Below are 26555 nucleotides of genomic sequence, written 5' to 3' on the forward strand. Positions count from 1 at the left end.
TTCCTTAGGCAAGGGCGTAGATAGATTCGGAGGTAGTTTGACTGGGTTCAAATCCAAGTCTTTGGCATCCGTCACTTCTAGTGAAATAGTACGGTTTTTCTGAGTTTTGCAGCTAAAAGAAAATATTAGATTACTGTTCCAAATTTTAAGTGATATCTTTATCTTACACTGCAAAATATCGAATCATTGGTCTGCAGTCTGCCGCAGCGTCAATTCGAGATGGAAAAGCACAATTGTACTGAACGAATTCGCGAATTTCGCACGATCCGGGTTTTTGTCGATAAAGAATATGTTCAACCATTGATCGAGTGATGATTGTTTGATCTCCCGCCATTCTAGGTGAACGAATATGACAGACTATTTGAAGCTGATAATTAATTGGTCAAAAAGTGTCTACACAGGAAGATTTGGTTGCGGCTTAGGTCACTTTGTGGGCGGTTAATCCTGGGCGATAACTACTCAGACTGCTTCATCGAAGTTGATCACAGAGAAGGATTCACAAGGATTATCAGCAATGGAGAAGGCAGTAGAGAAGGTTGTTGATCTTATTGGTATCGACGAAATCTATGTCGGTGATCAATTGCGACTTATCACGGAGCTGGTTGCCGGAGAAATCAAATGGAGCGAATTTTACCAGACTTCCTATCCATTCACATCAGTGTTCTCGGTTTGCATGATGACCGCTGTTGCTGTTATCATTCTGGGATTTATCACAGAGGACTATTCATGGGTGAGATTGAGATTCAGGGAAGTTGAAAGTGATGCTGATTGAGACAGGTTGACCGTCTATGGTCTATTTATCCTACCTTTATCATACTCTCCTACGCTTATCACGCCTATATCAACGACATTAGCAATGCACGGCTCATTCTCTACGTTGCAATCGTGTTGATATGGGGGATCAGGCTAACTTGCAACTTTGCGCGCAAGGGAGGCTACTCAGGGACAGAAGATTATCGGTGGGAAGTTCTCCGGAAGCTCTTGCCTCCAACAGTCTTCCAAGTTTTTTCAATTTTGTTTATTGGGTTTATTCAGATGGGCTTGCTTGCTGCCATTACCAGTCCGGGATGTATCTTATACGAATCAGCCGACATTCCTTTAAGATTTATTGATCTGATTTTTGCTGCATCAATCTTGGGGTTTATCGTCATTGAAACTATAGCCGATAACCAGATGTGGAGTAAGTTTGGTAAAGATTACTGCCAACCGAGAATTATTAGACTGATATATCCGACAGACTTCCAGCAAGCCAAGACGGCATACAAGCAACGACCTAGGAAAGGTAAAGGTAAGACGCTTCCCGCTGGCTATTCGAAAGCTCAGCTAGAAAGAGGATTTTGCACTAATGGGTTGTTCAAATATTCGAGAGTAAGTTTTATTGCTGAAATTATTCGGAGCATGATCTCTGACAAATATCATAGCATTCAAACTTTTTCAGTGAGCAAATGATATGGGGCATCCCGTATCTCTGGGGAGCGGTAGTTACACAGAGATATCTCAACTGGACCATCATCGGCCCTGTTTTATACGTCATTCTCTTCACAGCTTCGACTCTGTTCACCGAGTACATCACTGCCAGTAAGTATCCAGAGTATGTTGAATATCAGGCAACCGTCGGCCGCTTTGTGCCCAACCTAGGGAGTCACTGGATTGAGCCTAGTACGGCCAAATAAATCATTGAACGTGAAGAAATTTGTACAATATTACGATTAATATTTTTAAGCATTTAAATATTTTATTTAATGATGTCCAGTAAAATGCATCGTATCGTAGGTACTAGCCAGGGAAATAAATGTATACGGGAGGGTAACTACACGCTCTCTCCATCTCAGGTAGTGACAAGGAGCTTGTGGCCCAGTATGTCACCCGAAAAGTCATGATCAAATTTTGGCACCGCGATCGACGACCACTTTTCAAGGATGGAATTCTCCCCGTTGCGAGATCTGTACGTTTTGAGTCTCTATTCCTTTTTTGTCCTTTCGCAAAATACTTTTGTTATATTCCCTCTTTTCTTGATCAGTTATCTTTCTTGACAATTGACTATAGAAGTTATCTAGCATCTCTGATTATTTCTTCTTCGAATTCGATCTGATCGGTGTCATACGCAGCTACAGAAAACAGTCGATCTTTAGTGCATTTCTTACCTTCTACAGCACTTTTTTATCCGTCGTGATTCCGCTGCGATCCGTCAACGTTCGATCCTAAACAGGAGTTGTATTTTCCAACAGCAATTGTAAATATCTCTCATATTTGTTTTTCTCGTGAGGACCTCCGTCGAAAGCAATCTCGGCGTCCTCTTCCAAGCATTTCCCGTCCTCTTCTTTCTCTATTCACTCTACGTCGTCTTTCTTATCGTCAGCGACGGCTGGAGGACGAGGAGGCAGATCATTTTCTCCAGCGCTGGCTTCTGGCAATAGTAATCGGCCTACTGAGCTGTCCAAGATTGTTGGTGCCCAGATCGCTGTTCTGGTATCTACGATCAAGGAGGACAAGTGGGACGCAACTGTAAAACAGATCCGAAATGTGAGTCTATATAATTTTTTTGTTCATCAATTTGGAAGAATGTTATCTGCTTTTGATTATTTGGGATCTAACTTCATTTTAGCTCTGCGAACAAAACGGCCCTGAAGTATACCAAAAGTACTTCCGACGTCTTGTATCTGTTGTATTTTCGTCGTCTCCCCAGAGAGCTCCCGATAATCCTTCAGTTCGACGTTTGCTGTTTGACGAATTAAGCATTCTTGTTGCAAATCCTTCCATTTCGCATCGCTTTGCAGACTCTGTATCTACTCCTGACAACGACGTCTTCAAAGATTTCCAGCTTCAGACTTTCTTTGATGCTCTCTCGCTAGATCCATTTCAACGCACAATCTTATGTCTTCCTGCAAAGAGCTCATCAAATAGTGATCTAAAATCTCAAGGTAAGCCATTACTCAGGATTCTCAATTCATGATGACTGATTTTTATTCAAAGCTCTCACCATTCTTGCGGATTCCTTTCAAGGATTTGTTTCTGTGTTGAAAGCATCTGATCAAGTTCAGCAATATTCAGCCACACTCTCGGACGACAACATCACCGTGGTATTGCAGCAAATTGTGCACGATCCTCCTGCTTTCAAGTCTTCAGACTTACACGAATTGTACAATATTTTGAAAAATCGCTACTCATCTGATCTTCCCTCAGGCGCAGCAGCTATTATTGATCAGTTTCCAGTCGATGTAACTGTCCCAATGGAAACCGTCCAGAAATTAATTGAGGACCTGGGTCCTGAAACTCTGGCTTCTATAGAGTCTTTACAATATGAGAGTAAAATGATGGGATCTTTTGCTGAAAAGCTTCATAGTGAAGAACAATTCTCGCAGATGGTACATTTCAAACCTTTCATTTTCACTCTCGATGTTTTCTCATATCTGGCTGGTCGAGGAACTTATTCTCTTCAAAGCTTTCTAGAGCAAGCGCTTGCATTTGATAACTCGGGTTATGTCATCGCTATTTTGAATTTTTTGGATGCTAAATCCACTTCAGAGTATGCTCTGCAGCAGCAACAGCAGCAGCAGGAATTACAAATGCCTGAACCTGCAGATTCTATGCCTCTGCATGTTCAAGTTGTTTATGATCTTCTGCACAGTCTACTGTCTCAAACTGTTCCTCTGGAATATGTAGAAAATTGGGAGCGTGTCCAAGCCAAGTGCATTCAAGCATACCCTCGTTTGATCAACCTTGGTCGCGGCCATGACTCTGCTGTTCTAGCCAATAGTAATGCAACCGGGTTTTCAATTGAAGTTGAAAAGCAGATGAAATACTACTATCAACGCATGTATGAACATGAGATGTCGATAAGTAATGTCATTTCTCTCCTCCAAGATCTCCGGGTCTCTGATGATCCAAGAAAGCAAGATATATTTGCATGCATGGTTCATTCCTTGTTTGATGAATATAAATTTTTTCCCGACTATCCTCTTCCAGCCTTAGCGACAACGGCGGTATTATTTGGCTCTATCATTCAATTTCATTTAATTGAAGATATGCCTTTAACAGTCGCTCTGAGATTTGTGCTGGAGGCTTTAAAGAAGCCTCACGAAGCCAAGATGTTCAAATTTGGTTTGCAGGCACTCCTACAGTTCCAGCCCCGACTCGGTTCTTTCCCGCACTATTGTACATTACTCCTCCAGATTCCTTCTCTCGAAGCTGTGCAGCCTGGACTTATATCAAAGCTTCGAGTAACTATTTCCGAGTCGGAAGGAGGTGAAAACTCATTCCAGCCCGAGACTGGTGAGAATAATGATACGCCCCCTCCACCTCCCTTTCGTGCATTGCATCTCGAGCCTGCTAGTCCCGGCTCTCCGTCGAACGTCGGAAATGGGTTTACTCTCGGTATGTCACCCGACAGCACCGGTAAGATTGTTATGGAAGAGCCAGATGAAGAGATCCAAGACAAAGTATTGTTCATTGTTAACAATATTGCAATAAATAATATTGAGCAGAAATCTAGAGATCTTAAAAATCTGCTAGAACGAAGATGTCATTCTTGGTTTGCCAACTATTTAGTTGATACAAGAGTCAAACAAGAGCCCAATTATCATGATCTTTATATCCAAATGCTCAGCCTGATCAATGACAGTCATTTGGATAGCCAAATACTTCATACAACCTATGCCAGTATCATGACACTTCTCAACGCCCAAGAGACAGTGGTATCTTCATCCGAACGGACAAGGCTGAAGAATTTGGGAGGCTGGCTTGGAATGTTGACTATTGGACGCGATAAGCCAATCAAGCATAAGAATATTTCTTTCAAAGATTTACTAGTCGAAGGTTTGGACTCGAATCGTCTGATTGTTGTACTCCCTTTCACTTGCCGAGTACTTGAACAGTCGCAGAAGTCGCGAATATTTAAGCCTCCTAATCCTTGGTTAATTGGAATTCTGAAGCTAATGATAGAGTTATATCAGTTTGCTGACTTGAAGCTGAATCTCAAATTTGAAATTGAGGTTTTGTGCAAGAATTTGGATCTTGATATTTCATCTCTTGAACCCTCAACCATAATTAGAGACAGACCCCTTAAGAACGAGCTTCTTGAGTCAAACGCTGGTCCTGTCAGTGGCATAGAGATTAACCAAGACTTCGACAGATTATCGTTAGGCTTAGGAAGAACTCCGGAAAGAGCCCAGGCAAAGGCGCCAGATGCCGGTGGCATTGCTTCTAGTATTCCTGTAAGCTATTCTGGTTCTACACTTGGCCAGAGTGGTATATCTGCTGTCCTTCGAAAGGCACTTCAGGCCTCTGTCGAGAAGTCTATTCGTGAACTTATCAATCCAGTAGTTGAACGGTCGGATACGATTGCTCAAATTGCTACTAAGGAATTAATCACGAAGGATTTCGCTCTTGAGGGAGACGAGGAGAAGGTTCGGAAAGCTGCACATAACATGGTTCAGTATTTGACCAGCAATCTTGCTCTTGTTACTTGCAGGGAGCCATTGAGACAAAGTATCAATAGCAACCTCCGTACTTTGCTTGCTGCAAATGGTTATACGGAGGCAACTATCAATCCTGAAATCGTTTCGACTACTGTAAACGAGCATCTAGATGCTGCTTGTGCTGTAATTCAAAAGACAGCAGTTGATAAGGCAATTGCTGATGTCGATGATATTTTAGGTCCTGCATACTTGGCACGTCGTCGACACCGCGAGCTTCGACCTAGCCAGCCTTTTGTTGATCTCAACGTGTCACGATATTCCATGCAACTACCGGATCCTATGCGCCTAAAGGCGCCCGGATTGACTCGACAGCAGTCGTCTGTTTACGATAACTTTGGAAAGTATAGACTTGACAGTAATGGAATTGAGACTTTGCCTGGGATCAACGATTACGACTACTCAGGAGCAGGCGGAATTACGCAAGCACAGCTTCAGCATGCTCAACAGCAGCAGCAGATATTGTCGCAAACTCAATCGCAATCGCAGTCAAGTATGTTATTGCCGGGTCACGGTCAGCAGCCACGCTTGATGCCAATGCTTCAGCAACAGCAGCAACAACAGCAACAACAGCAACAACAGCAATTACAGCAAGTGCAAGCTCAGCAACAGGCTCAACAGCAACAGCAACAGCAACAGCAACAGCAACAGCAACAACAACAACAACAACAACAACAACAGCAACTTGCTCAGCAATCTCATCAGATCGATTTGTCCATGCAAACATCACAGTCGTCAGGTCAGCAAGTTGAGGGACAGACTGGCATTGGTGACATTGGCAGACTCCAGAATAATTCTAAGGCACCTTCTGCACTTGATCAGACCTTGGCTTCATTACAAGTAAGCATTTAATTTGAGTTCGTTTGTTTACCTTCTAACAATTTGTTTAGACAGCGCTTGATACGCTCTTGAAAGTCTTGAAAGAGAGCCCGGAAGGATCGTTTAGCATGTTACCTACTGATAGTCGTATTAAGACTATGGTCAGCTCGATTCTCTCAGCCTCCAATCGAAATCCAGGTCGTGATCAGATTATTTTACGGATGTCGCAGATTACCGTTAGTGTTTTGTTCACACTTGCTGATACACAGTTGTCACGAGAAACTTTGGCATATATTCTTGCACGCCTTTGTGATCTCTCGGTTGCTACGTCGAAGCAAGTTGTTTTGTGGTTGATTTTGTCGGACGATGAACACAAATATAATGTACCAGTGATGATTACGCTGATGCGGATGGGAATGGTACATCCACAGGAGCTAGATGTCAATCTTGCAAAGCAGTTACATGCACGGCGTCGACCTGCGATTGACTTCATTGCGAATTTAATTCATGAAGCACTGCTGGGAGAACATCCTTGCGCCTTGAGAGCCGATTTCTCATTATGCTTGGAGGCGATGGAGATGCTCGCATCGGATGCACAGCCTGAACCTATTGCTATTGAACTTATTCGTGCTTTGGAGAATGCAGTTCTACCGTCAGTTGGAGGCAATAATAGTAACAATATCACGGATCATGAATTAATGCGATACGTGTTTAATGAATGGGTAAGATTGACACAACATCCAGCTCAAAGCGAGAAGATGATGTATGTATTTATTTTGCAAATGGCGGATAAGGGACTTCTTGACGAGAACAAATATTTTGGATTATTTTTCCGATCGGCCATGGAGTTCTGCTTGGATGCGTACGCAAAGGACCTTCAAATCCGTTTGCTGAACAATAATTCTGTTGTATCGAAAGATGGAGTCATTGCAGTTGATGCTCTTGCAAAGCTTGTGATCATGCTCTTCAAAGTGCATGAAGAGACGGATAAAATGGCGAAAATGAACTATTTGCAAGGGATTTTGAGCGTATTATTCCTTGTTTTTGCGCAGGTGCATGAGAAAGAAGCCGACAAATTTAACAGCCAGCCATTTTTCCGACTTTTTTCAAGCATTCTCTGTGAGTGGGTGGAACTTGAAAATATCAGTGAAGAATACCAGGAAGGATTTTATCAGCTTATGGCAGAGATTTTGAAAGCGCTACAGCCTCTTGCATTCCCCGGATTTACATTTGCCTGGATGACACTAATCTCGCACCGCATGTTTATGCCAAAGATACTTGATATTTCTCAAAAGCGCACGTGGGGATGGAAGCATTTCAGTGAGTTACTTGAGGGATTATTAAGATTTATTGGACGTCACATTGCTGGATCCGAGCTGCCAGATAGCATCCGTTATATTTACAAAGGAACTTTGAGAATAGTGCTTGTGTTATTGCATGATTCACCGGAGTTCTTGGCACAATATCATTATTCATTGTGTAATGCAGTTCCGTCAAGCTGTATACAATTGCGGAATGTTATATTAAGTGCATTTCCACCATCGGTGATGCTGCCTGATCCTACAGCGGCTGGATTCAAGCTGGAATTAATTCCGGACTGCAAAGAGGATCCAGTAATTGGGACGGATCCTGGCGAGGATCTTGTACGATTTGGAATTAAGAAATTTATTGATCGATACTTGAGCAGCACGAGTGCGGACTTAATCGCCTTGAAGCCATTGATTGAGGAGCTGACCACCGAGCCGACGGCGGATGTTGGTCTTGGATTTAACACCGTGACTACTAATGTAGTTGCGATGAATGCGGTTGTATTGTATGTAGGAATGCAAGCAATTGCGGATGTCAAGGAAGCAGAGGACGAGGAAGGAGCTAAATTTGATGAAGACTCAAAGTATGTCCACTTTTTTAAGCGACTAGTTGAGGAACTGGAAGCAGAAGGGCGGTTTTTTCTGTTTAGTGCGATGGCGAACCAGCTGAGGTATCCCAACAGTCACACGTTTTTCTTTTCGTCATTGTTGCTGTATTTACACAAGAATGGTGGACAAGGAGGCATACAGAACCAGGACGTGCAGGAACATATAGCACGAGTGATTTTGGAGAGGTATGCGTGCCAGCGGCCGCATCCGGTAAGTACTGCGAAGCTGATTTAACAAGGAAATAATTTAAACTAACGGAATATAATAGTGGGCACTCCATATTGCAAAGAGCGTATGCAATCTTGAAGCGCGAAAGCGAGTTCCTGGGATGTCGGAATGAAGTATGAATAGCTGCATAGAGCATGTTCTTAGATAATGATTATGTTTTGCTTTGTTTGTGTTATGTTTTTGTTTAATATGTTTTATGTTTTAAAGTTAGTTGTGATATTATGTGTAATATACTCTTCATGTTATATAAAGATATTGTTATGTAATTACTTGGTTGGATCTTATGTCATGCTATGTTCCCCACTATTGCGGTCGGCAGTCGTAACCAGCTACCGGTCTGCCGGCGGTCTCGGGGTGGTACGAGCCGCGGTGACTGGCCAGAGAGGAGCTGACATTATTGTTGTGATTTGTACTCAACTGTGCGGAACTCTCTCGCCCGCCGCAAGCGCCGCGCATTGTTGAGTGATCGTGAGGTTTTATAATGGCGGGGCGCCCCGTTCCGCCCGAAGGAAGCCGGGGACTTCTAGACGGTTCAGAGTTATATTGGAAATATATAAGAACAACGCAATTGCCGGGATTTTCGAATAGATTTTTCGGAGAATTGTGGAGAAATTTCAACAAAAGATATAACTGATATAATTGAAATCAAACTAAACGAAAATAATGGCCTCTTCACTCGATCAGCTTAAGGCGTCTGGAACAGTTGTTGTCTCTGATTCCGGAGACTTTGAATCGATTGCCAAGTACAAACCGCAGGATGCGACCACGAATCCTTCCTTGATTCTTGCTGCTGCAAAGAAGCCGGAGTATGCTTCTCTGATCGACAAGGCTGTTGAGTATGGCAAGGCCCACGGATCGACGGTAGAGGAGCAGGCCGCAGAGGCGCTGGACCAGCTTCTCGTGGAGTTTGGTAAGGAAATTCTCAAGATCGTTCCCGGCCGTGTCTCGACGGAGGTCGATGCGCGTTTGTCGTTTGACAAGGAAGCGACCATTGCCAAAGCAAAGAAGATCATTGGGCTCTACAAGGAGCAAGGGATCGACAAGGATCGTATTTTGATCAAGATCGCATCGACCTTCGAGGGCATCCAGGCTGCGCGAGTTCTGGAGTCCCAGTACGGAATTCACACTAACTTGACGCTTTTGTTTTCGTTTGTGCAGGCTGTTGCATGCGCCGAGGCTGGCTGCACTTTGATCTCGCCCTTCGTCGGCCGTATCATGGACTGGTACAAGGCCTCTACCGGCAAAACCTACGTTGGTGCCGAGGATCCTGGTGTTATCTCGGTTAAGAGCATCTACAACTACTATAAGAAGTATGGCTACAACACTATTGTCATGGGCGCCTCTTTCCGTAACACGGGCGAGATCAAGGAACTTGCTGGTGTTGACTACCTCACTATTTCACCCAATCTTCTCGAGGAACTGTACAACGATACTGTTGCTGTACCAAAGGTTCTTGATGTCGCCACCGCAAAGTCTCTCGACATTCCCAAGGCTACTTTCATCGACGACGAACCAGCCTTCCGCTTCGAGTTCAACGAGGACCAGATGGCCACCGAAAAGCTTTCCGATGGTATCCGAAAGTTTGTCGCCGACGCAAACACCCTTCTCGGTCTTCTCAAGTCCAAGATCGCCGCTTAAATTTATTAATTGCGTACTGTTTTTGTTTGATATTAGTAGCTCTACATATAAATTGAGATTGTCCATTTGTATTCATTTTCTAAAGTCATACAGCATTTCTTCTGCGCTTGCGCCTATTTGCTTCTCTTGACAATCGAGGTCGTAGGTATGCCGGACTGCGGCTCGCCGACCAAGTGCTACGTTTCCGTTCTGGGACATGCAATTACAGTTAGCTTCTTTAATAGGAAACTGAGAAATTCTTCATAGTACAGAATTTTACTGGTCTGCAATGCAATAAGTTATTATTTAACTTATAAAGCATAGTATAAGTCTAAGTTTATGTTGGCTTCACTGAACCAGACGAACTTTATGTTTAGTTAGAAGTCTGCTTTCAAATCCATGCCGCCACTGTTTACAGTGTTTTGAACGAGATGATCTTCAAATTGAGTAAATCCAAATTATCATACTGATCTGCTTTCAGTGTGAATACACGCGGAGTGAATTTGTGAATCTGAAACAAGAGTGAATTTCGATTTTCTTTTGCTCCATTTGACATACCCTAGTGAGCATAGATACTCCGTGACTACATCTATAGGGAGCAGTTCAATCATTTGGCTACTTATAAGACCCTCAATTAGAAAAAGGCAGAAACCTACTTTATAGCCGTATATCATAAAACAACCTTTTCAAAATCAGTGTGAATTACCTGGAATACGTATTAAATGTGGTGGTTTCCCATAGAATTGGGGCATATTGACGACCAAGATCGACGAGTAGTTTATCTTGATTTAGGTCCATGCTTTACAAAAGACGTTCAGCTAAATTGGCTATTCCGAATGATTTGCAAAAAGAAATGGTTATTGGTTTTGTTGCAATCGCAAACTTGAAAATGACTGATAAGCCGCGAATTTACCTATTTCTAGTGTACGGTGTCTGCCTCCTCTCTTAACTTTGGACGGGTATATGTAGCAACAAATTCCCGTAATTCTACTCCATTGTATCTGAACTGCTTCCTTCTCATTAGCTAGCAACTTTTGGATATTTTTTTCCCTTAATGATCAGGTTTTGGTGTCTGATTATCACATGTTCGAGATGTCTCTTGGTCTACTCTATGAACAGATGCGGGACCTTATGGTGTCGAACACTCAAAATATCAGCGATTTTGATTGCTAAACTAAGCAGAGCCAACTCTTCAATTTTAATCCATTGTGAATTGATTTTTGATATTTTAGCCCCTAGTTTTTTGTAATAACGCGTGTTATATCTCCTGTGGTATACCTGACTTCGTACCAACAACGCTCCTGCTTCCAATCCACAAATTGCCTGATAAGTCTTCCATTATTATAACTTTAAAACTTGACTAGATGGGAGAGGTATTGTAGTACTGATGTATTTTCTACATCAATCATGTTATAATCAACGATAATTAATCACATCAAGTACAATCAATGACAATCATTAACAGTGACAATCAATGGCAATACCAATTCAAGGCATTATATCAATGAAAAACTAATCATACAATGTCTACAAACTCCAAACTCCAAAAGTTACAAAATTCCAACATTTTACTCCTTCTCATCCTTTAATCTATCTATTCTCTAGAAAACAAAGTCAGAGACCCACGACGTTTGAACACAGCAACAATCGGATTCGTACTCAGTTTTTCCTTGGCCTCTACCGGATGTTCTTCCGAATTATCCTTGTCGCCGTTCTCAGTACTTGCGATTATCGGAATAGGTTCCACAACCCGAAGACCTGTAATTTTAGACACCGTTCGAGCGCCGTCATGTTGATCGTTCATATCTCGTCCGTAGGCGGCTTCTGTTGAAAGCGTACGATCAGATTTGCTAGTACCGGCACCTGCAACCGTATTTGGACTATGATCCGCCGGACCGGTAGCAGCACTTTTGCGAACCTGTGTGTCGTCGTCAAAAACTGCATCAAGTTTGGCCGCAGCAGAAGTCGCATTGGCGCTTCGCGGAACAACGATCGCGGTCACGGGATCGGCCATACCAACAATTATCCCATCGGTAGTAGAATTATGTTTCACGGTTCCCCGATCTCGAGACCCGGAATTTCTCTGCGGTCGTAGATGCTCGTGCTTTTGCTGCGCTGGCGGCATGTGTGGTGGCGCGTACGCATATTTAGGTGGAGATTCGGGAACATTTTTGCTCGAAGTGTGCTTTAAATCGACTGGCTCGTGGAGAGGAAGATACTTTTCAATTGCGGCTTCCACATGAGGAAAAACGACATCCTCGACATCGTCAGCCCAAATCAGATCTAAATGCTCGTGATTCTTTATTGGAACCGTCACTGAATACGGAGGCAGCTCCGCGATCATTGCATTGATATCGACTAGCGAGTCGACAGTGCCGTAAATCATTATAATTGGCGATCGGATATTCTGCGTAGGGAACCGGACCGCCCGGTAAAACGACTGCCCGTAAAGACGGACTGATGGATCGTCATCATACATTTGGAAGCAGCGATGGGTCATAATCTGAAACCAGTGCACGACCGTCTTGACAGACGTGAACGAGTACAAGTGTGAATATGACGCGACCTTCTGCGCTGCGGAAATGTTTTTTCCATGCCAGTTAAACAGAAACACCAGGCTCGAGTCTATCAAACGCACGAATAGCGGAGGATAGATGATGCTTTGCCAAAACGCAGCCGAGGATAGAATTGCGCGACGGCCAAAAAAAAGATAAATTAGTCCTGGTGATGCTTTGATTAGCGCATCGACAACACCTGCTCGAAGGCCAGGAGGCGCCATGGCCGGTGCCAGGGCGACAAATACACTGACTTTGGCATTCAGTTGCGGATGAAGTGATAACGCCGCAAATGCTTGAGCGGATCCTTGTGAAAAACCAATGTAGGCCAGAGACTTCTCGCCCGTCGTCGATAAAACATAGTCAATTGTGTCAGGAATATCGTACAGTGCCAACTCGTCCATGGAGAAATCCCAAAAATTGATATCGACCGGACTCCGTGATAAATGTTTTTTGGAGTATTTATTGCCTCGATTATTACCCAGCCAGACATCGTAGCCTTTGTCAACCAAAAGTGCAGGCAGACATCGCTTTCGATCTATCGCACACAACCAGACTTCAGAATTCATCAACAAGCCATGATGAAGATACACTACTGGTCTTGGTTTGTCGATCGCTCCGGGCGATCGTACACGATGTATTCCGAGTAAATATCCATCACGCGTCTTCACTATATGCTCTTCAGCTTCTAGTCCCACGAGTTTGCACAGACTAACAAAGTCTGGCGCTTTCACCACATCGTGGACCGCTTTATTAGTTGCAGTATCAGCTGCCATTGGTGGTAGCAGAGCCTCCATTGCGCTCTTAACCGTGCTTTCACAAGCGAGAATTATTGCTGATGGAAGCAGCCCTGTGATAAATCGGAGAACTTTTTCTGCTAGTACGAGAATAAGTCCGAGTACCAAGGGCGGCCACTCGAGAGCTCGTAGTCGGCCTATCAGCGGAAGGTACATTGGAGTTGTGAAGTTTTATATCACAGACCAAAAAAAGTGAACTATTTCCTTCCGGAAAAACCAAATAGAATCCAAAAATAAAAACAAAGCGTGGATAAGTTGTTAAGGGAGGTTGTCCGTGGAAGACAATTCTCAAACCTGTGTCGTCATTTTCCGTTTGCGTAAGAACAGTAATGATCGCTGGCCGGTTCCCAACCATGCCACTTGCACGTGAAAGTAGCGAAATCACCAAATTCATTTTCGAAATCAATTCATATAATCTATTACTGTGTACGTTTATTAAATTTAAGCTGACTAGAAAATTATTTAAATAAACTCCGAAAACACTCCCAAATAGCCCATATTACCATTACTGGATACATATATCAATTAACTGTATCATCGCAAGAAGGAGCATTTGCCCGCTTCCACATGATTCGCAACCCAATCATCAGCAGTCGCAAATTCTTCCAAGCATCCTTTACATTTCCCAGCTGCGCCTGCACGATCCTTTTTCTTTGTGCCGGCAGGATAGTCAAAATGCATTGCTTTCAAGTGATTTTTGTATGTATCACACCTTGAAAAACCACCCGATGGATGGCATCGAGGCTCGGTAGAGAAAAACGGACAGCTAAAGGGATAATCGCCTTGATGGACTTTCTGATGTCGAAGCAAATCGTTTGGTCGCGAAAACCCGCGTCCGCATTCGCGACATGAATGGGGTCGCGATGAATAGGATAAATGTGTTGCTCGATGGGTCGACAGATTGGAAAACCAGCCAGAACACTCGGGGCATTGGTATTTCCGAGGCCGAGTCCGCTGCGGTCCACCCGCTGTTGCTGGCTCTGTGCGGGTTTCAGGCTTAGTTGTTGCTGGCGATACAGCTTGTTGCCGTGCTTTGGCAGTCACGCTGGACTCGGCCGCCTCGGCAAGAGAGTACAGATCTCGTGGAAGCTCGTCACTCCAGGAAACAGAAATCGGCGACACAGTTTGGGAGTCTGGTGATTTCGAAGCCGTCGTCGCCGAAGCCAACTTGTTAAAACTTATCGTCTCGACAACTGGCTTGTTATAATACATAGGTACTCTGAGTGGAGCTTGAACTTCAGCCCGAATACTACTCTGACTCGCTGTCTCTGATATAGAACTGACATTGTCGGCTGGCGACTTCCAATAAAATGGCGAAGGAGAATGCGTATATGATGGTGTTGGTAAAGGTAATGCAGAACTAAACGATCCCGGTGATACCGGTGCAAGCGATTTACCAATAATCTCTGCAACCGGAGGAAGAGCAATTATCGGCGGTAACATAGGTAGAAATCCTGGGGAACTTGTAGCTACTTGCGAACTTGTTGATACAACTGTCGAAATACTATGTTGGCTGGACAAACTCTTGCTGCTATCAACGCTAGACGAGCTATCGCTATTAAGGGCCTCGTCATCGTGGTCCGCAGAATTCTCACAACCGCCAAGTAAGATATTGCGGAGTGAAGCTTTACCAGGACGATCGCCATTAGTTGGCTTGCATGAAAGTCGATGAGTGGAGGAAAGTGATATGGGTGAATAGCCCGACCAGGAATCGGCTGTTGAAGACACGGACGAGTGGCAATTTGAGCCACCCTTACTGGTCACACTATCAGAGGGAGAACTAGTAGGAGCTGGAGTTGGATTTGTAAGCGCAGCAATACTCATTGGATCTGTAGATGAGTCGCGCGAGGCTTGGTCGAGAACCGCGTCCCAAGAATTATCAATAGTGTGATTTTCGCTAGGCTGACTTTCGCCCGATTGACGCTCTGCTGAAAAATTGGGCATATTTCGCATATGTGCCAAACCAGGAAAGACAACCTCAGCTCCTTGAATTTTACTAAATCGCTCAATGAGTGAATCAGCGGTTGATGTAGATGGATTAGGTGATATAAGATCAACAGCAGCAACGCTAGTATTGGCATCCTCATCCATGAAAAAAGAGAGCAAAAAATCGTCTACTTCTTGCAGTAGATCAGGGTTGTCGATCTTGCGGGTCGTTATAGCAGGGACAATATCTGTAACTGTAGGTCCGCCAACCGAAACAGTGGACGAAAGTCCAGAATTCACAGACTCGGTTATGGCAGGCTTATCAGGTGCAAGTAGATGGCCATCATCAACGAACGGCGCATATATATCAGCGGTTTCGGAAACATTGTCACGTAGGGTATTATCATCGCTGGATTTAGACGTAGCTGTACGGGATAATAGTGCATCCAAAGGATCCTTTTCGCGGATAGACGACGTAGAATAGTATTTGGGAGAGAGCAGAAACTCAGGACCCTGCAGGAAATTCGAGAAGGAGTAGGGATTGTCTACACCACTCGCAGAGAAAAGAGCGTCATCGGGCGATGAGGAGATCGAATATCCCAGTTCCGGATCTGGCGAAACTGAGGGCCCCGAATTGTGGTGCTGAACCGACTGGTGGTGCGCAACGGTAGCCACAAGTGTGACCGTAGAAGCTACTGAGCGAGCAGCAGCAGTGACGATAGCGGCGGTCAGAGTGCCAAAGAGTGATTTAGCTCTGGCTGCGCATTGGCCGGGCGGGCATTCTGCGCAAAATTTTCTTGCTAAGGCCAATTTTCCATGCGCTGCGAGATATGTTAGCTGTAAAGTAGGCAGAGTAAATCCAAAAAGAAATCACATACAACGTCCTTTTGAGTATGTATCAGCGCCATTATGAGTGTGATTACTGGAAACTGTGGATGAAGGAGAGAGAGAAAGATTGTGCAGTTTCTGCGAGACGAGATCCTCGTCGTCAACGAGGGTTTGAGCGGAGGAATCTGAGGACGACGAGTCTGTGGAGGAAGACGAGTCTGTGGAGGAAAGCGAGTCCGAGGAGGGTGTCTGTTTCAGACGCGGTTTTTCGCGAGCAAGTTGAGATTCCTTTGTGCGTTTGGTCCGTCGGAGCGCCAGAAAACGTCGTCCAATGGGACAATTAGAACATTGGTGGTCTGAAGAACCAGCAGTTGCATTGGTGAAGGGAGGGTCTGCTAGCACGGCGGCCATCATTTTCTGGAGGGTTTCGATCGTGTGCGCCAAAGAATCCTCGCAGTAACAATCGAAGGGCGCAGAAGTATGTAAACTGGCAGCGGTGGTACTCGCAGATTCAGCGTCAGCTATTTCGTAGAAAGCACCAGAACAGAGCGAGCAGCTGGTCAAACAGGCCGAAGAAGAACAAAAACAAGAGCAAAAACGCTGGTCGCCGTCGCAGAAGTCGTCGTCAGCATGGTGCGGCGTACGCATTAGGGAAAAGGGTGTCTATGGAACCGGAGCTACAGGAACCAGTGCTGCTGTAGGGTTACAGGACAATTTCAGAAGTATGGGGGAGCACAGAGGACCGCAGAAGTCGACGGTCCATCGAGTGGCCTTCGACGAGCAATAGCAACACAAAAAACACCCCAGACGATATCACTGTAGCTGTTGCAATATCTGTCGAAGGACGTGGTGGTCCTCCTGCCCTGTTTATAGCTAACTGTCCTGGTGGACACAGTTTGACTATCAAACCGACTCCAGCCCTTTCGCACGGCTGAGTACACACATTTCCCTGCCTTGCGCCAGCCACACAGACTCTATCTATGTCGGACGACGCGTCACCTCTCGATGGTCAATGCGTCTGCCGAAGCCCTGTTCAGATTTAAACTTCTGGAAGCCGCGCGTACCAAATCGTCAAGCCCGTTTTCGGTCATTTGTAAACACTCCCGCTATGGCCAAACACAATCTTATTGCGTTGTCCGCGAAGTAGCAGCCTACGTCGTCGTCGCAGCCTACGTTGTCCACGTCTACTCAGACTACCGCTAATGCCACTCCACTTGGTCTTATATTTGCCTAAACCACTACCTTGTCCTCTTCGGGAATCTCTTCGTCGTCATCAACCCCCGCGGTCCTCTCCTTGCTCTCGTCCCTGTCCTGCTCCTCGCATCTTGCTCCTCTTCCCTTCCGTGCCATGTCTCGTCGGTCTACAGAAGCAAGCACACTCATCGCGCTCATCGCACTCATCGCATTTTCCAGCGCCCGTTGTGCTGTAGCAACCGCCTCCTGCACCTCGCCGACTGCCCTTGCAGACCGTAGTCGAGCATCGGCATCTTGACGACGCGCATGCTCTGCGTTCGCCCGCCGTCGCTGACGCTCTCCTTCCAGCTCCGCTTCTGTACGCTCTAATCGCTCTCGTAGCTCTTCTGCGGCCCGCTCCGCAACCGTCTTGTGCTCCTCCAGCCGCGTACGCTCCTCTGTAGCCTTCGCCAGCTCTGCTGCCAGGGCAGCCGCCTCCCGAGATTTAACTTCCGCGAGCTTTTGGACCTTTTGAAGGCTCTCTCGAGCAGACTCCAGCTGCGACCGCGTCTCTGTAGCTTCTCTCACTGCCGTCGCTAGTTGTCTCTGACCACCTTCAACTCGTCGCCAGTTCTCTTCCGCTGCACTTTCCATCTCCTTAGCTGCCTGCTTCGCCCGTTCTTCCGCTGAAGCTACTTGCTTTTCTCGTTCGTTCAGCAGTGCGCGCACAACAAGCATCTCTTGTCGCTGCTTCTCAACGCTGTCTGCAATGGCCTTCTCCCGCTCACGCGCCTCCACCACTTCCTTTTCCACGTCGCCTACGCGTGCTTCAAGAGCCCCTTTCTCTCCTTCGAGACGCCCAATGATACGTGCTCCATTCTCTAGCTCTACACGCCATTGCTCGACCTCGTGTTCCGCTCGCTTCTTGGCTTCCACCAGCTCTTCCGTCTGGCTTTCCAGCTTCTCGAGATCTTCTAGAGCTCCACTTAGTTGCTCCTCCAAATCGGCTTCTCGGGCTTGAGTTCGTCGCAGAATCTCATCTTTGTCTTCGGCCACAAGTCGCTCCCGGGCTAGCTCTTCTTCCACTTTGCGTGCCCGTGCCTCGGCTTTCGAGCCCGCCGCTGTCATCGCTGCGCAACGTTCCTCGGCTTCTCTCAGCTCATTGACAACTTTCTGATATTCACCATCTCGCGCTAGCAATGCCACGGTTTCCCGCTGTGCTAGTAGCAGAGGCTGCATCTTCGCATACAATCTCCACCAACCGCCGTCTTCTTCCTTGCCCAAGATGCCAACACTGCTAAAGGCCTTGACATTGCGAGCAATCTCCTTAACTGCCTGTGCCCGGAACAACTTCTTGTTTACTTGTCGCCGGCGCAAAAATCCTCGAACTTGTGCTTGTATCCCCGTTATTAGAGAGCAGACGACTTCCTCCCTATGATGCTCCAGCTCAGCAAGTAATCCTGCTCGAAAGAACACTTTAGTATTACCAACTCGGAAAGTGCTGGGATCGACTCGAAGACTCTCAAGAATCCGCTTGCAAGCTCGCTGACCATCGACATATCCGCTTCCAAGTCCCCCTTTCTTGGTTAATGCTTTGCGGTCCATCAGAATCTCATACCGCATTCGAAATTCCGCGAATGAAAGACGATTGGGGAATCCGGATCGTGCAATTCTAATTCCCTCCAGAACGCCGTTGCATCGTAGTTGATCCAGCACAAGAACTTTGTCAAACTTCTTAGGTCGTTTATCATGATTCGGTAAAATGCACCGTACAAAATGAGGTCTCGTACTTTCCAGCTGGTTCATCAAGCTTGTTAACTGCTCTTTGTGTCTTTGCGCGACAGTACGAAATAATCCTCGTCGGCGTCGTGTTGCCCCTTCACTAGTAACGCCTGTATCTCCTTCCTCCGAAAACAATCTGGCGATATGAGGTTCGCTCGAAGTAGCAAGTAGCTGCGAAATATTGTCATTCAGCTGATCTTTATTTTTCTCTAGCCATCCTTCCGTGTTGTAATCAACTACTGCTGCGTAATGCGTCAGCTGGAATCCTTGATTTAGTAGTGATCGCTTGTATTTATCGGTTTTCTTATCCCACAGAGAATGCAGCTTTTCCGTGAATGATTTGTCTGTCGCCCTGGGCATCACACAATCTTCATCCAAACAGGAGAAAATACCAATTGGCTATAGATGTCAGTCACTTCAATGGCTTGCCTAACGATCAGGACAAAACTTACATTGCTCTTTTCTATCAAATCAATCGTTGGTTGCAGATCATGACCAAAATCTATGAACCTCCATTCAATATTTTCGCGAGCATATTCCTCTTGTTCAAGGACAAACATGTGATGATTGAAAAACTGCTGAAGCTTTTCGTTGGTATAGTTAATACACAGCTGCTCGAAAGAGTTGGTCTGGAAGATTTCGAACCCAGCGATGTCCAACACACCGATAAACATCGCGCTTCCACCGGCATCACCTCCCCTTTCGAGGACATCATTTATCCGTTCAAACAAATACGCGAAACCTCTCTCGTAAATCGCCTTAGCAAGACCATGGAGAGAGAACTGGACCTGGGCCTGAGTACGAGACTGGTCAACCCAATCGCGACCAGCTTTGACACGAGGACGAAGCAGTCCTTTTACAAAAGCATCGATTGAAACACCAAGCGTATGGCAAAGTTTCTCGGCTTGAGAGTAATCCTGAAGCTTGGCTTGACCGGTTGACCTTTCTTCGCCAACATCCAGATTACCAATGTGAAGTACAACTGCGATTACTCGCAATAAGTCTTTCTGTTCCTGTTGGCTGAAACCCATGACTTGAAAAGCTGTAAGCAGATTCTCAAACTCGTCAGCATCGCAAATTCCAGGAATCGTTCGATTTCCCTCTTTGACATAGGCATAATCAGAAACCTTGCCATCGAGCAAAAATTCCTCCCGCATCTGAGCCGAAGCACCGCTCAACATTTGATAAAAAATGTGGTAATTGCGTTCAAAACGACTTTGTTTAACAAGTCGTGTCTTTTCAAGCAAGTAATATTCGATATAAGCGCCGCTGATCTCTCCAGACCGTCTGAAACCAATCTTAATAAATTTTCCGAATCTCGAGGAGTTATTATTGCGAGCGGTCTGGGCATTACCAAAAGCTTCCAAAATTTGATTGGCCTGAAGAATTTGTTGTTCGAAACTACCTTTCATCTGCGCAGCAGTTTGCTGTTTATGAGTTGGAGGAGCAACGGCATGTGTGGTCTTATCTGATCGACGAGTGACGGCAGCAAGGTATTGGATAACTTTCTTAGTATTTTCTGTTTTTCCAGCTCCAGATTCTCCTGTTACAAGAATTGACTGGTTTTCGTGCATTTCAAGCATATTTCTGAATGCAAGATCGGTCACGGCATAGACGTGAGGAGGAACTTCTTCGCGAGTCTTGTTCCTGTAGAATGATAAGTTTTCCGCATTATAAATAGGAAGACTGCAATAAGGATTGACAGCAACTAAAAATAAACCTGAGTATGTCTATGACCGTAAGTTTAATGCATACAAAGAGATCGATGGACTTGGAATCGACTTACGTAAATCATATCTGCCATATATCTTGTTTCTAGGTTATGCACGACGGAAGCTTCATTGAGATGAGTAAGCTCAGCCATATCATTTGCCTTGTCAAATTTCGGGGGATTAACTTTCTCAACGTCGTATTTTCTAACGACTCGTTCCTGTGTAAAATCGTAAGTTTGTCTTCTGAAGAGCCATCAACATCAAACATAACGACGTACCGAATCGTCGACACAATGGACGTGAATCATCTCCTGATCATCTTCCAAAGTGATATACCCTTTAACAAACGCGTTTTTAGCATCTGGCACCCAAACCCACCGTTTTCCTGCAAACTCTGCTCCAGCGCCAGCGGGGCCATTTTCTTCTTCCAGGCTCAGGAGAGCGGGAGAACTATTCCCTTCTGTCGAAGAAGATCCAAATTCTTCGTCACTGTCTGATGCAGCGTCATTGTGAGATTTCAAAACATCTCGGATTTGCGACGGCGTAAACGTATGCAAACGCTTTGAAGTGCCGCTGGATGAGGTCACTGAGTAATTGCGTCCATGAGGAAGATTGTGAGATATCGGGGTAAGTTTCTGGGGAGACGTTGCTCGAGCGGGCGATTTTGGTATCGTAGACATATGTAATGAAAAATTAGTAGACAATGAAAATTGTTCTTAATAAAATTGATCTGAGGAAAAACTGATGACGGCAGTTAGTTGAAATGTAAACAAACCATGTAATATTGACTACCTACGAGCCACGTCTCGTAAATTACAAAACTGTAGCGCTCGCTTGCGAGTCGAATTTGTATATCGCGATCTGGTGAACTATTGCAGCTCCTCTCTTTATATCCTAAATACAATTAATAAAGCTAAGGGAAAACTTAACTATCTCAAATATCCATAATAACATGATGTTTAGCGATATGCTCCCAACTTACCGAGCGGGCGCCGCACGTGTCCGTGTCTAAACAAGCGTTTTGGGATAAACGTAAATAGACTTGTCGGCAGGACAACGGCAGAACCAAAGGCCAAAGGACATTATCTCAATAGGTCTACCAAAAATTAAAATTGAAAATTTCCATATTCACTACCAGAATTCCACAATCACGGCATTTAAAATTTTTTTAAAATCACGATCAATACAAATAAACAGCTTGAATTACTCCGTATTGTAGAATCGAAACATGAGAAATTAGAATAAAGCACTGTAGTCAGGCTTGTTTTGTAAGACTTCCTCGATGGCTTCGATGTCTTTATCAGTTAATTTACGATAAACATCCAGCGATTTCAAGTTTTCTGTGACCTGTTCGGCTTTGGAAGCACCAAGAATAATAGTCGAAACTATGAATATTAGACTAATCGGCCAAACAAATGAGAGGTTTTAAGTTTCTTACCGTTCTTATTCTTCAGCAAAAAAGCAAGAGAAAGCTGAGCAATTGAGCAATCTAAGCGCTCCGCAATAGGACCGAGCTTTTCGACTTTGGCGATTTTGGCTAGACCTTCAGGTGAGGACCAAGTCTTGCTGATTCTCTGCACAACAGGGCTAGGAGAATTGGTATAGCGGCTGCCTTCTTTGAATCCCTGGCTATATTTGCCGGTGAGAATGCCACCTGCCTATTTGAAGTATGAGTATAGATAATATTCACAATGATCAACTGCAACGTACTAAAGGACTCCAGACAGTAGTTCCGTACTTGTACAGATCATACAATGGTTTGTATTCTGCCTCAAAACGATTACGAGTCAAAGCATTATACTGAGGCTGCTCAGCAATAGGAGCAATAAGATTGAACTTGGTAGCAATATGATGAGCATGCTCGATCTCGAAGGCAGACCATTCGGAAGTTCCCCAGTAAAGAGCTTTGCCGTCAAGGATGAGTTGAGTGAATGCACGCACAACTTCTTCCATGGGCACACCTTCGCGGTCAGGGCGGTGAGCAAAAACAACATCGACGTAATCAAGCTGAAGTCGTTTAAGCGACTTGTCCATACCCTAAATAACAATTATTACAAATTTGATCTGGCATTTCAATGATAAATAACTTACCTCAATCAAGTGCTTGCGAGAAAGACCACGGCCATTGGGAGACTTCTCGCCAAAGCCAAAGTAAAGCTTTGTAGAAATCACATAATCCGAGCGTGTCCAGCCGAGATCCTTTAAGATTCGACCGAAAACTAATTCGCACTTGCCATTAGAATAGATCTCCGCCTGGGTCAATGTCAGAATGTTATCAAGTCGATAATTAAAAGTGCTCTATAATAGGAAACATACAGTGTCGAAAAAGTTGACCCCGTGGTTCCAGGCCTCGATAAAACACTGCTTGATAATTTCCTCGGTATCATCGTTGACGCCGAGCCAGCCGCCAAAACTAAGAGCAGACACACGAAGTCCGGTATTGCCTAGGAAACGGTATTCCATATCTTTTGGATCAAACTCAGTCATTTTATAATTAGTTGAACGATAAATCAGTTAACAGATAGAAATTGAAAAATTGGACCTAGAAGTAGGCGGATGTCGGAAATCGGAGACGGAGATGAAGATGGAGATTGAGAGGGAGAAGGAGTTACCAAGACTCGAAGAAGGCAATTGCTGAATAATCACAAGAAGCAGTGTTGACCGTCCGCCGCAACTTTGTCCGGACTAAACATAATGAGAGTCGACACGAACAAGCGGAACGAGATTGAAACAAAATTAGTGTAGCAGACGAGGAGTAAACTATTCTGCAATGAAAAACTTGTATTCCTCAGTGAAGGCGGTTTAATGCTCACTGACGGACTGGTGGCTTATGACCGGAGATCAGCTAACAGTTCTCGCGACGAAGTAGGTTACGATCAATTCACGTCGCAGACGCATTTTCAAAAGAATTGGAAAACGAACCTAAAGCGGCTCCTGGAAATCTTCTGCGAACACACTGCAAAACATAATTTATTACTCAATCATCCTAATCTAGATTATGAATTGATTCCAGTAGTTGTTCAGTTGCTAGAGAGGATATTATCTAGACCCTTGGACATGTAAGCGATCTCCCAAGCCGGTAGGCCAGCAAAAGGGTAAAACGATATATTCTGAGATAACCAGATGTTGTAACAAATGTACATGCACTTCAGTAATACAAGTTGTAATGGAAAGCAGCTCGGATCCAGCAAGCAGGAGATTACTGTCTGCTGAAGGCAACCCGTTTCGTCAAGATCCTATTGAGGCGGAAGCGGGGTTTGTTGAAGGAAGCCCGATTGGTGAGGTAGAAACGGACGCGGTCGAAGATGAAGAAGCACTAGCAAGAGCAAAAATTCTGCAATCGGCAAAGGAATCATACAACACGATCGATTATTATGCATTTCTTTTCACAGGTCTGTAGATATTCCGAAGTTTGTCTCGAGTTTTAAATGCTGATTGCCAGGTCTCGCTATGCTTTGGCCATGGAACTGTTTCCTTAGCGCGGCAGCCTACTTTCAAGACCGGTTCGCTGCAAATGTGTTTCTAAGCGAAAATTTTACTAGCGGTAAGTTGTTCAGTGCTTTTCTTTATTTAATATATGCCTGACCTTGTAGCCATGATGACTACAAGCACAATTACGGCTACTGTAGCCATGCTAGTCCTCTCGCGCCAGCAGCTGCACGCAGACTATGAGTATCGTATCTGGCTAGCATTTATCATCATGATTGTGGACTTTTCTATTCTGGCTATTGCTTCGTTAACTGGTGAGAGCTGGTCGTTGGGCCTGTATTTTGTCTATTTGCTGGTATCTGTCTTTTTTTCAGCTCTAGCAACCGCCTTGTCCCAGAACGGAGCGTTTGCAATAGCAAATCTTTTTTCTCCCGTATATACTCAGGCTATTATGGTTGGTCAAGCCGTTTCTGGAGTCTTGCCATCGATAGCGCAAATAATCACAGTAGTTTCTGTCGAATCCTCTGACACAACAGGGATGGGTCAGAGTTCGTCCTTGAGTTCGTTTGTTTACTTTTTGGCTGCCGTCGCTGTCGCTGTGGTAGCACTATTTTTTGTTCTTGCGTTTTATAAACGTCATAAAGCAGTCATCAACCATGGAATTGGCAGTAGACATGAAGCCTCTTCAAGCTATTCCGTTTCTGTGGCCGATTCTGAAGACCAGGCTATGCCTGTACGGAAGTACATTTCTCTACTAACCTTGTTTCGAAAGCTCCATTACTCGGCGTTTGCTGTGTTTTTTGCCTTTGCAGTCACTTTGTTATTTCCTGTTTTTGCCTCCACCACACTGTCGGTGAATTACGTAGAGGGTGTTTCCTCCCCAAATTCCTTGTTCCGGCCTAACGTTTTTATTCCAATCGCAATTCTGATCTGGAACATTGGAGATCTAGTTGGACGTTTAATATGTGGGTTTCCCCAATTTGTTACTGTTTCGCAGCGAAAGTTGGCAATGTTATCGTTGTCACGATTGGCTTTCATTCCTATCTTCTTCTTTTTCAACATCAACGGTACACATGCTGTAATTCGTAGTGATTTCGTTTATCTCTTTACGCAATTGCTGTTCGGAATTACAAATGGATACGTCGGCAGTTGCGGCATGATGAATGCGGAACTGTATGTGCTAGACGAGGAAAAGGAGGCGACGGGCGGGTTTATGGCGTTGTCGTTAAATTTGGGGTTAACTGCTGGATCTTTAGCAAGTTTTGTCTTGGTAGCATTGATAGAGTAGATATGGGCATATGGGGTATATGTAAATAAGATACAGAAAGAAGAATTTTCGCAATTTAATTCTCTGTATTTTCGATATAGACATGAATTGGAGAGGCTGAGTTGATAAAATCAAACATACTTTTAGCTTGTGATTGTACAACTGGTCATGGACTTTCACGGCTGCGAAAAATCTCCATGTACTGGAGACTGTTTGTAAGCTTAGTCCAGGTATTTAAGTCTTGGCCTTCTTCTCGATGGATGTCTACTTTATCACCGTAGTAGAATTTTCCAGGCGGAAGGTTGCATTTATCGATCAGACTGAGAATATGAGGTTTGGCTTCTTCCAGATTGTCACTAAGCAGATATTCCACCTTGCTTGGTTAGTAGGATAAGGGAAGATCATTATTGAATAAATTTACCTCCACAATGATAAATTTGAATAAGCCCCCTTGTGTGACATTCCCGGTTCTAACAGTAAATTCCTCGCCAAACGCGAATATAAACCCATCAGCGCGCATCGCCTGGCGCTGGACCCAGAGACTATGTAGTTTTACGCCGATGATAGAGTCTATTCCTCTGTCAAACACCGCCAAAACTTTTTTCAAGTTCCCACTTGCACTACGAGAAGTGTAATTGGGTGATTCATCGATCAGACAAAAAATATCGTCGCGGTGCTGCGAGAGAGATAGCTGCGACAACTGTCTTGGTCTCGGTGCCTGTGATGAAGATGAAGGTGGCGTACGAAGCATGGCAGGATTTTCAATGAACAGCTTATAATCTAATGACCATTTCCCCTGCACTCGAGGGAAATCAAGACGAGCAATCCGATCATTCATTTGAATTATAGTCGTTGCTGTGAAGCTTGGATCTTGCAGAACGAATAATCTGATTGTTAGTCACTTGTCTAGTCTGGCCTAGCTTTATGCTTACCCTGTAGCCGGCATTGTATCGACCTAGAGAATGTTATCGCATTCTATTCTCTTCTAATGTGGAGTCTATTAAATATCCATATAGATTTTATACAGTATAT

The 26555-nt window shown here is 44.7% G+C and overlaps 11 protein-coding genes across 11 annotated transcripts; 4 read left to right on the forward strand and 7 right to left on the reverse strand.

Annotated features, from left to right (window-relative positions):
- Nucleotides 1-66: 66 nt before the first annotated feature.
- V1516DRAFT_614390 (uncharacterized protein) lies at nucleotides 67-334 on the reverse strand (the record flags this gene model as incomplete). Its single annotated transcript, XM_066919330.1, has 2 exons — nucleotides 67-112; nucleotides 168-334. Coding segments are annotated over 2 exons (213 nt in total), but the record flags the coding sequence as incomplete, so codon positions are not given.
- Nucleotides 70-1758, forward strand: V1516DRAFT_675600 (uncharacterized protein). The gene is made up of 4 exons (XM_066922274.1): nucleotides 70-730; nucleotides 778-1180; nucleotides 1238-1368; nucleotides 1422-1758. Exons 1-4 carry the CDS (start codon nucleotides 515-517, stop codon nucleotides 1671-1673), a joined length of 1002 nt encoding a protein of 333 aa, XP_066777543.1. The 5' UTR covers nucleotides 70-514; the 3' UTR covers nucleotides 1674-1758.
- A 1604-nt stretch (nucleotides 1759-3362) lies between these two features.
- V1516DRAFT_624275 (CCR4-Not complex component, Not1-domain-containing protein) lies at nucleotides 3363-8443 on the forward strand (the record flags this gene model as incomplete). The annotated part of the gene is made up of 5 exons (XM_066919655.1): nucleotides 3363-4352; nucleotides 4401-5832; nucleotides 6076-6208; nucleotides 6257-6314; nucleotides 6365-8443. The coding sequence occupies 5 exons, from the start codon at nucleotides 3363-3365 to the stop codon at nucleotides 8441-8443; spliced, it is 4692 nt and encodes a 1563-aa protein (XP_066777544.1).
- Nucleotides 8444-8964: 521 nt separating this feature from the next.
- Nucleotides 8965-10147, forward strand: V1516DRAFT_675605 (Transaldolase, enzyme in the non-oxidative pentose phosphate pathway). Its single transcript, XM_066922275.1, has one exon. It carries the CDS (start codon nucleotides 9101-9103, stop codon nucleotides 10073-10075), a length of 975 nt encoding a protein of 324 aa, XP_066777545.1. The 5' UTR covers nucleotides 8965-9100; the 3' UTR covers nucleotides 10076-10147.
- A 1326-nt stretch (nucleotides 10148-11473) lies between these two features.
- On the reverse strand, nucleotides 11474-13751 carry V1516DRAFT_359506 (Alpha/Beta hydrolase protein). The gene is made up of 2 exons (XM_066918947.1): nucleotides 11714-13751; nucleotides 11474-11655 (listed from the first exon to the last, which is right to left on the reverse strand). The coding sequence occupies exons 1-2, from the start codon at nucleotides 13560-13562 to the stop codon at nucleotides 11645-11647; spliced, it is 1860 nt and encodes a 619-aa protein (XP_066777546.1). The 5' UTR covers nucleotides 13563-13751; the 3' UTR covers nucleotides 11474-11644.
- A 204-nt stretch (nucleotides 13752-13955) lies between these two features.
- Nucleotides 13956-15260, reverse strand: V1516DRAFT_610388 (uncharacterized protein; the record flags this gene model as incomplete). The annotated part of the gene is made up of 2 exons (XM_066919296.1): nucleotides 13956-14360; nucleotides 15171-15260. Coding segments are annotated over 2 exons (495 nt in total), but the record flags the coding sequence as incomplete, so codon positions are not given.
- A 590-nt stretch (nucleotides 15261-15850) lies between these two features.
- On the reverse strand, nucleotides 15851-16987 carry V1516DRAFT_359467 (uncharacterized protein). Its single transcript, XM_066918946.1, has one exon. It carries the CDS (start codon nucleotides 16806-16808, stop codon nucleotides 16203-16205), a length of 606 nt encoding a protein of 201 aa, XP_066777548.1. The 5' UTR covers nucleotides 16809-16987; the 3' UTR covers nucleotides 15851-16202.
- A 366-nt stretch (nucleotides 16988-17353) lies between these two features.
- V1516DRAFT_675612 (P-loop containing nucleoside triphosphate hydrolase protein) lies at nucleotides 17354-21757 on the reverse strand. Its single transcript, XM_066922276.1, has 5 exons — nucleotides 21624-21757; nucleotides 21106-21568; nucleotides 20902-21045; nucleotides 19568-20845; nucleotides 17354-19514 (listed from the first exon to the last, which is right to left on the reverse strand). Exons 2-5 carry the CDS (start codon nucleotides 21505-21507, stop codon nucleotides 17391-17393), a joined length of 3948 nt encoding a protein of 1315 aa, XP_066777549.1. The 5' UTR covers nucleotides 21508-21568; nucleotides 21624-21757; the 3' UTR covers nucleotides 17354-17390.
- A 99-nt stretch (nucleotides 21758-21856) lies between these two features.
- On the reverse strand, nucleotides 21857-23473 carry V1516DRAFT_359378 (NADP-dependent oxidoreductase domain-containing protein). The gene is made up of 5 exons (XM_066918945.1): nucleotides 23144-23473; nucleotides 22919-23080; nucleotides 22538-22864; nucleotides 22266-22485; nucleotides 21857-22212 (listed from the first exon to the last, which is right to left on the reverse strand). Exons 1-5 carry the CDS (start codon nucleotides 23312-23314, stop codon nucleotides 22064-22066), a joined length of 1029 nt encoding a protein of 342 aa, XP_066777550.1. The 5' UTR covers nucleotides 23315-23473; the 3' UTR covers nucleotides 21857-22063.
- Nucleotides 23474-23951: 478 nt separating this feature from the next.
- On the forward strand, nucleotides 23952-25705 carry V1516DRAFT_675619 (nucleoside transporter-domain-containing protein). Its single transcript, XM_066922277.1, has 3 exons — nucleotides 23952-24219; nucleotides 24270-24371; nucleotides 24421-25705. Exons 1-3 carry the CDS (start codon nucleotides 23994-23996, stop codon nucleotides 25542-25544), a joined length of 1452 nt encoding a protein of 483 aa, XP_066777551.1. The 5' UTR covers nucleotides 23952-23993; the 3' UTR covers nucleotides 25545-25705.
- Nucleotides 25294-26553, reverse strand: V1516DRAFT_675623 (mediator complex, subunit Med20). Its single transcript, XM_066922278.1, is given in 6 exon segments — nucleotides 25294-25312; nucleotides 25516-25520; nucleotides 25533-25534; nucleotides 25590-25896; nucleotides 25945-26410; nucleotides 26456-26553. The coding sequence occupies 3 exon segments, from the start codon at nucleotides 26467-26469 to the stop codon at nucleotides 25690-25692; spliced, it is 687 nt and encodes a 228-aa protein (XP_066777552.1). The 5' UTR covers nucleotides 26470-26553; the 3' UTR covers nucleotides 25294-25312; nucleotides 25516-25520; nucleotides 25533-25534; nucleotides 25590-25689.
- Nucleotides 26554-26555: the final 2 nt, after the last annotated feature.

This window comes from Lipomyces oligophaga (genome assembly GCF_038497815.1).
Source record: "Lipomyces oligophaga strain CBS 7107 unplaced genomic scaffold V1516scaffold_4, whole genome shotgun sequence".
Taxonomy (NCBI): domain Eukaryota; kingdom Fungi; phylum Ascomycota; class Lipomycetes; order Lipomycetales; family Lipomycetaceae; genus Lipomyces; species [Lipomyces] oligophaga.